This window comes from Trachemys scripta, chromosome 4 (genome assembly GCF_013100865.1).
Source record: "Trachemys scripta elegans isolate TJP31775 chromosome 4, CAS_Tse_1.0, whole genome shotgun sequence".
In the NCBI taxonomy this organism is placed as follows: Eukaryota; Metazoa; Chordata; order Testudines; family Emydidae; genus Trachemys; species Trachemys scripta.
Genome location: NC_048301.1, coordinates 70,877,615 through 70,889,436, shown reverse-complemented (window position 1 = coordinate 70,889,436; position 11,822 = coordinate 70,877,615). Strand labels below are relative to the sequence as shown.

At 42.1% G+C, this 11,822-nt stretch overlaps 1 protein-coding gene across 4 annotated transcripts in view; it reads right to left on the bottom strand.

Annotated features, from left to right (window-relative positions):
- The window catches only part of PSMC3 (proteasome 26S subunit, ATPase 3), a 35,414-nt gene that overhangs the window by 18,237 nt on the left and 5,355 nt on the right, over positions 1 to 11,822 (bottom strand). For 2 of the 4 annotated variants that reach the window (XR_004645567.1, XM_034769426.1), the window contains exons 3-12: positions 7,180 to 7,305; positions 4,599 to 4,703; positions 4,443 to 4,505; positions 3,677 to 3,814; positions 3,109 to 3,252; positions 2,313 to 2,461; positions 1,693 to 1,789; positions 1,355 to 1,500; positions 1,075 to 1,156; positions 781 to 909 (exon numbers count right to left, since the gene is read on the bottom strand). Coding sequence is in view for 3 of the 4 variants with exons in the window: in XM_034769426.1 (XP_034625317.1) it covers positions 799 to 909; positions 1,075 to 1,156; positions 1,355 to 1,500; positions 1,693 to 1,789; positions 2,313 to 2,461; positions 3,109 to 3,252; positions 3,677 to 3,814; positions 4,443 to 4,505; positions 4,599 to 4,703; positions 7,180 to 7,305 (1,161 nt within the window). In the remaining variant the exon portion in view is untranslated. Of the gene's footprint in view, positions 1 to 649; positions 910 to 1,074; positions 1,157 to 1,354; positions 1,501 to 1,692; positions 1,790 to 2,312; positions 2,462 to 3,108; positions 3,253 to 3,676; positions 3,815 to 4,442; positions 4,506 to 4,598; positions 4,704 to 7,179; positions 7,306 to 10,808; positions 10,913 to 11,822 lie in introns of those variants that run through there. The other 2 variants (XM_034769427.1, XM_034769425.1) reach the window with 2 other exon arrangements.

Below are 11,822 nucleotides of genomic sequence, written 5' to 3'. Positions count from 1 at the left end.
AAGTGTCATTTTTAAATGGAGGCTGTGATTCTCAACTGGCATTAAAGTACTGAAAAACTTGTTTATTGAATGGCTTGGTGAGTTATTTTCTTCCACAGCACTGCAGAGCAGTAACTACTCACTCCACCTCAAGCCGTAAATATATGACTATTGTAAACAGGTTGAGAAAGGGGTGTAACAGCCACCAAGAGGGAAGGATACTGGGTGGAATTGGGAGCAAGAAGATAAGAACATTCCTTTGCAAAGGAGAAGTTAAGGTCATGTACTTGTTCCCAAGCCTCTCTTAACAAAAGACTGCTAAAGCCAGTGTAGAATTGGACAGGCTCTGCTTAGCTGTTTGCCTCCGCTGACTGCAGCAGTGAAAGGATTGTAGATGTGTTGAGGACCTTGCGTCCCTTTGGCCTGCAGCCAATTTAGATTACATTTACAACCCCTAAATATATCATTCCCTGCCACTCCTACTCCACAGCAAGGGGCTCTAAAATATAAGCAATTACTCTCACCCTAGGATTTAAGCCTATCCCAACCCAAGTAAGACTTCAAGGCCAATTTCACATTCATGGAGGGGATGAATTATTTTCCCTTCAAGTTGTAGCATTATGACCCTTATCTAGGCAAGGATTTTTTTTTTTTTTTTTTTTTGTGAAAGGAGGGGAAAAAAAAGCTTTATTTTTTTTTCCAGCACATAAAATATGACCAAACAATCCAGTCTTAACCATCCTCTGTTTAGTCCAGTCCTCTCGAATTCCAGCCTGTCCAATTCTGCCAAGGCCACAATACCTGATAGCAGTGCAGAGATTAGGCATAGTATTGCAGATTGGCTTTTTTCTTGGCTTGAACCTCCAGGATTCCTTCCATGTAGTCCTCATGGGTGAGCTCTGTGGCTCCACGCCGAAGTGCGATCATCCCCTACCCCAACGAGAGAGAGTAGTTAAGGGACAGAACACTGGCTTGGCACCACATCAACCTGTCATAAATTACTCCATCCCACCCCAAGCTTTCCTCTTTCCACCTTCTTAGCATCTGCTGTGAGAGTCTGAAGGGGCAGGAAATAGGCTGGTAAGTGATACTCACTGCTTCCACACAGACAGCCTTACACTGTGCTCCATTGAAGTCATCTGTGCAGCGAGCCAGCTCCTCGTAATTCACATCAGGGCTGAGAGAGAGAACAAAAAACAAACCCATAAAACCCCACACTGCCATTGAACAGCAAGGTATGGAGTGTCCTTAAAGCACCCAGCATCAAGCTCTACACAGGGGAGGGAGCACCTCCAGCCCCAGGCTTAAGGAACAAAGATTTATGGTACTCCTTCCATAATGTCCCTCAATGAGCTGGGCTTCTCCTCTTTCGTACCTGACATTCATCTTGCGTGAATGGATCTGCATAATCCTAGCTCTGGCCTCTTCATTGGGCATCGGGAACTCAATTTTGCGATCTAGGCGTCCAGACCGGAGCAGAGCAGGGTCCAGGATATCCACACGGTTGGTTGCAGCTATCACCTACAGAGGAGCAAGAATATCAGCCTGAGGCTCCTGGGGGACAGACACACTGTTCTGGGCTCCCCTGCCTAGCAGGATCCACCGGCTCCCTTGTGCCATGAGATCACCTTCCTCATGAAGGGCTTGAAACCCCCCGTAGAGCCCACTGTGGCTTAATAACAACAGAGCTGCCTCTTGCAGGGAGAGAGTTACCTTGACTTGTGTGTTGGGTTGGAATCCATCAAGTTGGTTCAGAAGCTCCAGCATGGTCCTCTGCACTTCCCGGTCTCCAGCCTTCTCGCTGTCAAATCTGGAGAAGGAATACAGGAAACTGAGTCAACTCTGCTCATGCCTGTAACTCCCCCAGGTGCCCTCATCCCACTTACACTGCCCCAACAACAGCCTCCTTCCCCCTCTTTCATGTTTTGATCTTCCAAAAGGTACATGGGCATCATTTGGGTCTCACTGGGCCCAAACCATTTGCATTCAAGCCAGAAAGGGTTAATATTGTCTATGCCAGCGTGATAAGTGTTAATAGCATTAGTAGGTGCCTGCAATCCTGATTTGCACTGAGGCAGAACCACCATTTACTGGTAATAAATAGGATCCTTATCCTTGTGGCTCTCGCTGCCCAGCCCCAATAGCTCTGCAACAGACTGAGCTGACAGGAAGGATCAAATTATTCATACAGGAAACAAATATGCTTTTGAAATGATCCCACCCACTAGATTGGGTTTACTGCACACAGATAGAGACGCACCCTAAAACTCCCCACCTACCCCACAATCCTGGGAGTTCACTCCAGTTCTTACAGCAGGGCCTGCAGATCTCACCTCTTGGTGCCAATGGCATCCAGCTCATCAATGAAGATGATAGAAGGAGCTTTCTCCTTGGCCAGCGCAAAGGCATCTCGCACCAGCTTGGCGCCATCACCAATGAACATCTGCACCAACTGTGGGCCAGCCAGCTTCAGGAATGTTGCCTGGAGGGTAGAGAACAAGTCAGTTACACAGCTCCTTCACCCACATTGCACCAACTCTCTGCTCTCTTCACAGCACAGGCTGGAGCCTATCATGCCTTACCCTAGAGCCGGGATTCCCAAACGGTGGTACATGAGGCATTTCTGGGGGGTAAGTGGGAGAAATTGTGTAATGGTGGATTATTTTATTTATTGCATTTTCATAATAGGCTACTCAGACAAAGCTTTAAAACTCCGTGGGAATTTGTTATATAAAATACAGTAGTTAATTTTCTTCAAGATGTACCAATGAGAACACAGATACACAGAGATGCTGACATCCAGACTCCTCATCTCCAATCACCGTATAGCGTGGGTTCAGTTGCCCAGCAACTGTCCAGTCTAACTGAGCTTATAACTTGCTCAGGGTTTTTTTCTGGTGGTATAATGTCACACTATATCTGTACATAAGAGTGAAATATGGACAGATGGCTAAAGACAGGTAATGTTAAGAACACCACACAAAGTATCAGTGATGAGAAGGGTAGGGGTACATGGTCAGCTGGTAGATCTGGAAGGAGGTAGGCAATAAGAAGAGTTTGGGAACCTCTGCCCTAGGAGAATTCTGTTACTCCCTAGTGGGGCAGGTCTGTGCACTCAGTCCCTCTTACCTTTGTCTGGGCAGCACATGCTCTAGCTAAGAGGGTCTTCCCTGTTCCAGGTGGCCCATACATGAGCACTCCTTTGGGGGGCTGGATACCCAGGTTTTCAAACTTCTCCTTATGATTCATTGGCAGGACAATGGCCTCCACTAGCTGCAAGGACAGAAAAACATTAAGAAAATAAAACTTTTTCCATCAGAAACTCTGATGCTAATCCAGTCCTTAAGCTAAAATCCCTAACCTCCCACCCCGTGGATCCAGACTGCCTCAATTCCAAACTGAAATGCAGGGGGAAATCTACCTGTAGGGATCATGTTATTCACAGACTGGATTCTAAGTACTTCTATGACCCCATTACTCATAGTATCTAAGTGCTTCACAATCTTTAATGTATTTATCCTCACAACACTCCTATGAGGTAAGGAAGTGCTATTATCCTGACTATATATATGGGGATCAGAGACATGGAGAGACTAAGTGTCTTGCCCAAGGTCACACAGGAAGTCTGTGGAGGAGCAGGAAATTGAAAGTGGGATTCCCTGACTAATCACTAGACCACCCTTCCTCCGCCTGTCACCTCTTGGATCTGTTTATCCAGCCCCCCGATGTCGCTGTACTGCTCTGTGGGCCTCTCATCCACCTCCATGGCTTTCACTCGTGAGTCATATTCAGTAGGTAGGGTCTCCAGGATCAAGTAAGAGTCTTTGTTCACACCCTGCAAACACAAAGGCAATAACTTAGACTGAAACGTTTTTGATAAAGGCCCTTTCAGGCAACAAGGAAGATAGTTCACCTACAGATGATACACCGGGTCAGGATATTATAGAGGTAAATAGCTCATGCATCAGGACTCAGTAAAAAAAATAAAATAAAATAAAAATAAAAAAAAGATGCAGTTCTGTGACATGACGGGTTCTTAATGTCTGGATGAGAAAGACTAGTAAGGAGTCTAGGCTTTAACTTGACATGATAAAGGCAAGGGGTTTATCAAGATATTCGGCTGCTTAAAAATGCACATAGGCACCTAGTGGGATTTACAAAAACAACTAAGCAGGCTATGTGCTTTAGTCCCATTGACTTAAATGGGAGTTAGGCATCCAACTCCATATTTAGGCACCTAAATGCCTTTGTAAATCTGGCCCAGTGTGCCTTGTCTACACTAGACTTTTCAAATGCATTAGTTAACACATGCTAATATCTCACCATTAAATCCTTGTCCAAACAAGGCCTTATAAAAAATCTGCTTAGATCATTTCCTCATGAGAATCTAAGCCAGCCAAATACCAGATTTACTGGCTAACATCATGTGATCAATATTTGCCAGTTACATTGCAACCACTCACCACTAGGTCTCCAGGCTTTAGCTTCTCTGCATCAACTAACCCGATCACAGGCAGGAAATATGTCTGTGGGGAAAGGAATCAATGTAAGCACAGCAACCAAACAGGGCTGGATCCCCTACCAGCACTCCCACACCTACACAGGTTCATGGCTCTTACCTGGCGAGTGGAGGTTTTAATCACAGCACACTTGCCCTTCCTCTGGGAATCTAGATCAATATTTGCTCCATCCTCTTCCTGGTCATTGGGGTCAACATCCAGTAGCTGAAGACCAGAAGAAAAGATATCATTAGAAGCAGAATCAGGCCAGTCTAACCATCCCACCCCTGGATCACATCTCAAGGCTTCTGATATTGGGTTCCTAGCTCAAAATCACAAAAAGGAGGGGAAACTAAACATCCCACTATCTACCATCATCCACCAATGGTAGGATTATGCCTGTAGTTAAAACCCGAGAGAATTTAGAGCTTCCTGAGTAGTAGAGCTCCCTGTCATAGCAACAAGGCAACAGCACAGGGGAAGGCACTGCAAAATCCTGGGGAACAGGAATGGTGGCTAGAGGGGGGGGTTGTAACCCCCCCTATTCCAGTATAACAAACCAATGCTAGCATCACATAAATTGGTTGAAACAATATTAAAGAATTATGAAACACTGAGAAAGACAGATACAAACTAGCACAACTACTGGAAAAGAAAATTGTGCCTCACTAATCTATTAGAATTCTTTGAGCATGCCAAAAAATTACAGATAAAGGAAAACCAGATTATATAATTTATTTGGACTCTCAAAAGGCTTTGACAAAGTCACTCAAAACTAAGGAAACTAAGTAGTTGGGGTGCAGGTCAAAATACTGTTGTGAATGAGAAAATGGCTAAAGGGACAGAATTGTAGTTGGGCAGGAGGAGTCCAAAAATCACAAGACAAAAACATGGATTTAATCTGTCTTCGGGCATCTGACTCAGTTTTTGAACTGCGGGGGCTGAAATAATGGAGAAAACAGAAGAGCAGGAATAAATGATCAGATTCTTCAAAGCAAAAAGGTTAACAGGGAATCCACAAGGTACCATACAAGGACCAGTTTTATTTAATATTGATCTGGAAAAGTAGGTGAGCAGAAAGGTGGCAAAATTCACAGATGAAATAAAATTATAGAAGACTGCAAGGAACTTCAGAGAATCTTAAGGCTAGGTCAATGACATTCCCCTTAGTGTTCATCTATTCACAAAAATTGTACCACTAACTATACAGATATAGTTAAAGTGATAACCTCCCTAAAGTGGATGCAGTTATACCAGTATAAAAATGCTTACATCATTATAGCTTATTTCCATAAGAGAAGGGGAATAAGGTATATCAGGGTATGACTAACTAGAAACATTATAGCAGCATAGTACAGCTGCTACTCCTGAAGGCATTCTGCACCAAAAATTGACAAATTTTGCTGAATTTTTAAAATAAATGTGGAGCCTCCAGCATGGCATTGGGGAACATAGGCCACTGGCTTCACAGAGGTGAGAGCTCACTGTGTAGCTCCCACCCCCAGACTCAGCAGTGAGGCTGCACATAATCCTGCCACAGTGCAAGGACTGGGCCTGCCACAGAAAACCCCCAGGGCCCTGCCCCTCTGTGCCAGTGCACCAGGTGTCGGCCGGCAGTCTCAGCAAGGCAAGATCCAAGTGTGGAGGGGCTTAGTGTGGGGAGGATCCAGGTGTGGGTTGAGAGGGTTCTGTCTGTGCGGGGCAATCTCGGTGCGGGCAGCTCAGTGGAGGATCTGGTTGGGGAGGGTGGAGGAAAGATCTGGATGCACAGGGGCTTGCTGGGGGGTTCTGGGGTGTAACGGTAATGGAACTCTGCAGGGAGGTCCAGGTGAATGTTGGGGCTAAGCAGGCTGGGGGGCTCCATGGGGGGTCCAGATCCTGGGGGGCTGAGGTTCCCCAGACCCACCCTCCTTCCCCTGTCCCGTGATTTACCTCTCTCCTGGCTGCCCTGGGCACCCAAAACATACTGCTGGGGAGGAGCACATGACCACTCTTATGACTTCCCTTTACTTCCCTGTCAGAAAGTCATTTTTCTGTGGGGAAGCAAAGAAATCTGTGGGGGATATAAATTCTGTGCATGCGCAGTGGCGCATAATTCACCCAGGAGTAAGCTGCGCCGCTGCAGTGCTTCAGTGTAGACAATTGCTGCAGCAGAAGGAATTCTTCTGTTGCTATAGTAAATCTACCTCCGAGAGGTGATAGGTAGTGTTGGCTGAAGAATTCTTCTGTTGACCTAGTGCTGTTTACACCATGGCTTAGGTTGGCTTAATGACATCTCTCAGGGGGTGAATTTTTCACACCCCTGAGGGATGTAGCTTGGTTAGCCTAACTTCGTAGTGTAGGCCAGCCCCCAGTATAATCACTTTTATACTGATGGAACTGCACCTACACTAGGATGTTGTACCACTAACTATTTCAGTTGAAAAATTACACCCCTAATCAAAATAGTTAAATCAGTACAACAAGTGTGTGTAGACCAGGCCTTACACATCAATATCTGCTAACTGTTTCCATTTTAAAGATTGGGAAACAAAAAGAGGAAGTCACTGGTCCCAACTTACATTGATTCACTACACACAGTCCTCTGCTCCAGCCACTGACCCCCCAAGCCCAATTAGTGAAGGCACCTCTTAAAATTAAAAAGCTGTGCACCCAGTAGGGTATCACTCCTAACATTACTCCAAAAGGGCACAACACTCACCTCAATGACATTGGAAACAAGGTAAGGCAGGGTTTTGTTCACTTTGATCTTCTCACTGTTCTCTTTGATCTTATCTTTCATGGCCTGCAGCTCATGGGTAACTCTCAGCACCTCACTCTTCATTATCTGAAATCAACACAAGTTAGGATTAACTTTAGCAGAACAAAGAAATAAATACAGACATGCACCACACAATCAGAAGATCAGAATGAATCCTAGGAGACAGTTTGGAAGAAGGAGGGGAAAATTTTAGGGCAAAACAGATTAGGCTAAATGGTGTGACTTCAGGGATTGAGGTACACAGCCCTTCACCATTCTGGTCTCAACTCATCAGTGCCCCCAAAATCATTTCCTCCTGATGCTGTCTGAAGAATTCTAAAACTACTCAGGAATTTGAAGGGAGGAGAAGACTTTGTTTTGGAAGAACTGTTTTCAGATTTTATTCCCATCAATTGACACATTCAAGCCCCACACTTGTTCCTGCATTTAGGGATTGGAGAATTTGAAAATCACTTTTAAAACAGTTTCCGGACGCTGGACAGGTTAATGTTGATCAGCCTGGAATATCAGTCCTGCCTCTTGCACAAAACTCCTTGAAGGCAACTCAGAGAGATCTCAGTGAGTGCATAAAAATTGGAAAAAATGCTTAAAAATAAAGATTAATACAATTTTGGTGGATTGTATTGAACAAAATAATCAAATTCTGCCTTGCTATCTATAGTGCTGCCTTATCCGCTCACTTCCTGCCTCCAGAGGAAGAGGCTGGTATCCCTGGAAAACACCATGATATCGACTAATCTCTATGAGTCTACTTAAATCTGAATTAACGGATTTCTATCCAATGGCAAACTCATCCTTCCCTCAAATTCACCATCTTTAGATTGTAAACTTCTCAAGGCAAGTAACAGTTTCCTTTGACATTTCTCCAGTGCAGAGCACAACAGTGCTCTACATCAACGATAATTTTTAGGTCTGTCAAGCGATTAAAAAAATGTAATTGTGATTAATCACACTGTTAAACAATAATAAAATACCATTTATTTAAATATTTGTTGTTGTTTTCTACATTTTCAAATACATTGTATTCTATGTTGTAATTGAAATCAAAGTGTACAGTGCTCACTTTATATTTATTTTTGATTATAATACAAATACTGTAATGCAATCTCTTTATCGTGAAAGTTGAACTTACAAATGTAGAATTACACCTCTACCCCAATATAACGCGACCCAATATAACACGAATTTGGATATAATGTGGTAAAGCAATGCTCGGGGGGGAGGGAGGGGGAGGAGCGACTGTGCGCTCCGGTGGATCAAAGCAAGTTCAATAAAACACGGTTTCACCTATAACACGGTAAGATTTTTTGGCTCCTGAGGACAGCGTTATATCGAGGTAGAGGTGTATGTACAAAAAACCTGAATCCAAAAATAAAACAAATGTAAAATTTTAGAGCCTGCAAGTCCACTCAGTCCTACTTCTTGCTCACTCAAACAAGTTTGTTTACACTTGCAGGAGATAATGCTGCCCGCCTCTTGTTTACAATGTTACCTGAAAGTGAGAACAGGTGTTCTGATGGCACTGTTGTAGCCGGCGTCACAAGATATTTATGTACCAGATGCGCTAAAGATTCATGTGTCCCTTCATGCTTCAACCACCATTCCAATGGACATGCGTCCATGCTGATGACAGGTCCTGCTTGATAACCATCCAAAGCAGTGCGGCCCAATGCATGCTCATTTTCATTATCTGAGTTAGATGCCACCAGCAGAAGGTTGATTTTCTTTTTTGGTGGTTCGGGTTCTGTAGTTTCCGCATTGGAGTGTTGCTCTTTTAAGACTTCTGAAAGCATGCTCCACACCTCATCCCTCTCAGATTCTGGAAGGCACTTCAGAATCTTAAACCTTGGGTCGAGTGCTGTAGTGATCTTTAGAAATCTCACATTGGTACCTTCTTTGCGTTTTGTGAAAACTGCAGTGAAAGTGTCCTTAAAATGAACAACATGTGCTGGGTCATCATCCGAGACTGCTATAATATGAAATAGATGGCAGAATGCAGGTAAAACAGAGCAGGGGACATACAATTCTCCCCCAAGTAGTTCAGTCACAAATTTAATGAACTTTTTTTTAAACGAGTGTTATCAGCAGGGAAGCATGTCCTCTGGAATGGCAGCTGAAGTATGAAGGGACATGCGACTGTTTAGCATATCTGGAACGTAAAGACCTGGCAATGTCAGCTACAAAAGTGCCATGCAAATGCCTGTTCTCACTTTCTGGTGACACTGTAAATAAGAAGAGGGCAGCGTTATCTCCTGTAAATGGAAACAAATTTGTCTTAGCGATTGGCTGAACAAGAAGTAGGACTGAGTGGACTTGTAGGTCTGAAGTTTTACAGTGTTTTGTTTTTGAGTACAGTTATGTAACAAAAAAACCCTCTACATTTGTAAATTGCACTTTCACAACAAAGATTGCACTACAGTACTTGTATGAGATGAATTGAAAAATCTATTTCTTTTGTTTATCATTTTTACAGTGCAAATATTTGTAATAAAAATATACAATTTGATTTCAATTACAACACAAAATATATGTGAAAATGTAGAAAAACATCCAAAATTCTTAAATAGAATACCAATTGAAGTTTATTAACAGTGTGATTAAAACTATGATTTTTTTAATTGCGATTTTTTTGAGTTAATGGCGTGAGTCAACTGTGATTGACAGCCCTAATAATTTTCTAACACTGTATGATTATGCTACAGTGAATCTACAGAAATTTGCTTATGACATGATACAAGCATAGGTGCTAGAACCCAAGGTGCTGCCGCACCCCCTGGCTTGTAGTGGTTTCCATCATATACAGGGTTTAGTTTGGTTCAATGGCTCTCAGCACCCTCAATATACAAATTGTTCCAGCACCCCCGGATACAAGCATCTTCAGATGTGATTTAGAGAAATATTAAAAGATAAATAGTAGGGTGGATAAAAATTGTTTGTTTTGTTATTTAAGTTATCGTAAGTTTTCTTTTTTAAAATAAACCTGTTTAAAAAAATCTGATATAACACAAAATATGTTAAGACTGAAATTTATTATTATCTCTTCAAACATTTAAATAAAAATTAAATATGCTGACACCACGAGCCTCTATCAAAAACTTTGCGTTAAAGGCTGGTTTTCTATATATAGAAAAAAGCGACAAAGAGTCCTCGGCACCTTATAAGCTAACGGACTGTTAGTCTATAAGGTGCCACAGAACTCTTTGTCGCGTTTTACAATCTAGACTAACACGGCTACCCCTCTGATACTATATATAGAAAGAATCTAGGAATATAGGAAAAGCATCTAACTTTTGAGATCAAGCTTTACAAATATGGCACAGCAGGTCATGTACTATATTAAGATCTCCCTGTAGAAGACCCAGGGACTGTACTACTGAGTACAAGAAACTGGCAAAGTCGTCACAGGCATTGGAATCTGGCCTCTCAATCCAGGAAACACCACCATGTATCTTATCAGGATCACTACTTAACCCACCTGGATGGTCTCAGACTCCTATTTTATAGCTTCTTCCTACCTGAGCTCTGATTGCCTCAGTTCTCAAATTAGGAATATTTATGACTCCACTCACCACAGAAACTTGTCTTTCCATGAGCTGGAGAGTACTGACTGATCTACCCAGTAAATAATAGCCCTTGTTTCTGGATGGTTCTGGACACATCAAGTAACATTCTCCTTCAATATCTACTAGACAGATACAAACAGAAATCCATTAATTTCTCAACTGCCTCCATCTTCATGGTTAAATTTAAAAAAATACAGCAGTGTAAAAGGCATGTGAGTTATATGAGCAGAAGTCTTGGTTTGTTGTTAGTATCAACCTATTAGTAAGCTTATTTTTGCATCATTCTTATGGCCTGCCCACTGTGTCCTACTATGCTAATAAAGAACAGATTATAATAATAAGTGTGTGTTTTGGGTGTATTGCTTATGATTTTCAAAATGTTTGTGTTCAAAATATAATTGGTATGTTTGTTTGTTGTGGGAATATTTATCAATTACATTTCACTGTTATTGCTGGATTTCTGAAATGATTTTTTATTGTTCAATATAATAAAATATCCTACCTGGAGATTTCCTATTTAAAAGTCATGTTTTACCAGGCATTTATGAGTTTTAACATTTAAAAATGTGGGTTTTTTCCCCCAAGCTGTTTAGTATGTTGCTAGGAGACAAGGGTTTAAATGGATTTAAATTATCCTTATAATTTAATAATTATTTTCCCTATAAAACTGGGTCTATAACAACAATATTTTAAAAGTGGTACAAACAGATGCAACAGGAGGAATCTTTCATTTACAATCTCATTTTTTTAAAGCAGTACGCTGAGTAATACTCAAGGATTAACAGTGACTAAAAAAACAAAAACAAAAAACCCCCCACACACCATTTTGTTTCAGGAGCCAGCTTAGATGTATGGTGTTATGAACAGCCAACATCTGCAATGTCTAATATTTCATATGCAACCAAACATATCTCAGACAGTAAATTACCAATATAATCATCCAGTAAAACCATGAATGAGTTCGCAATCAGAACCAGCAAATTCCAGCTGGACTCCATAGATTGCTCAGGTGACTTATGT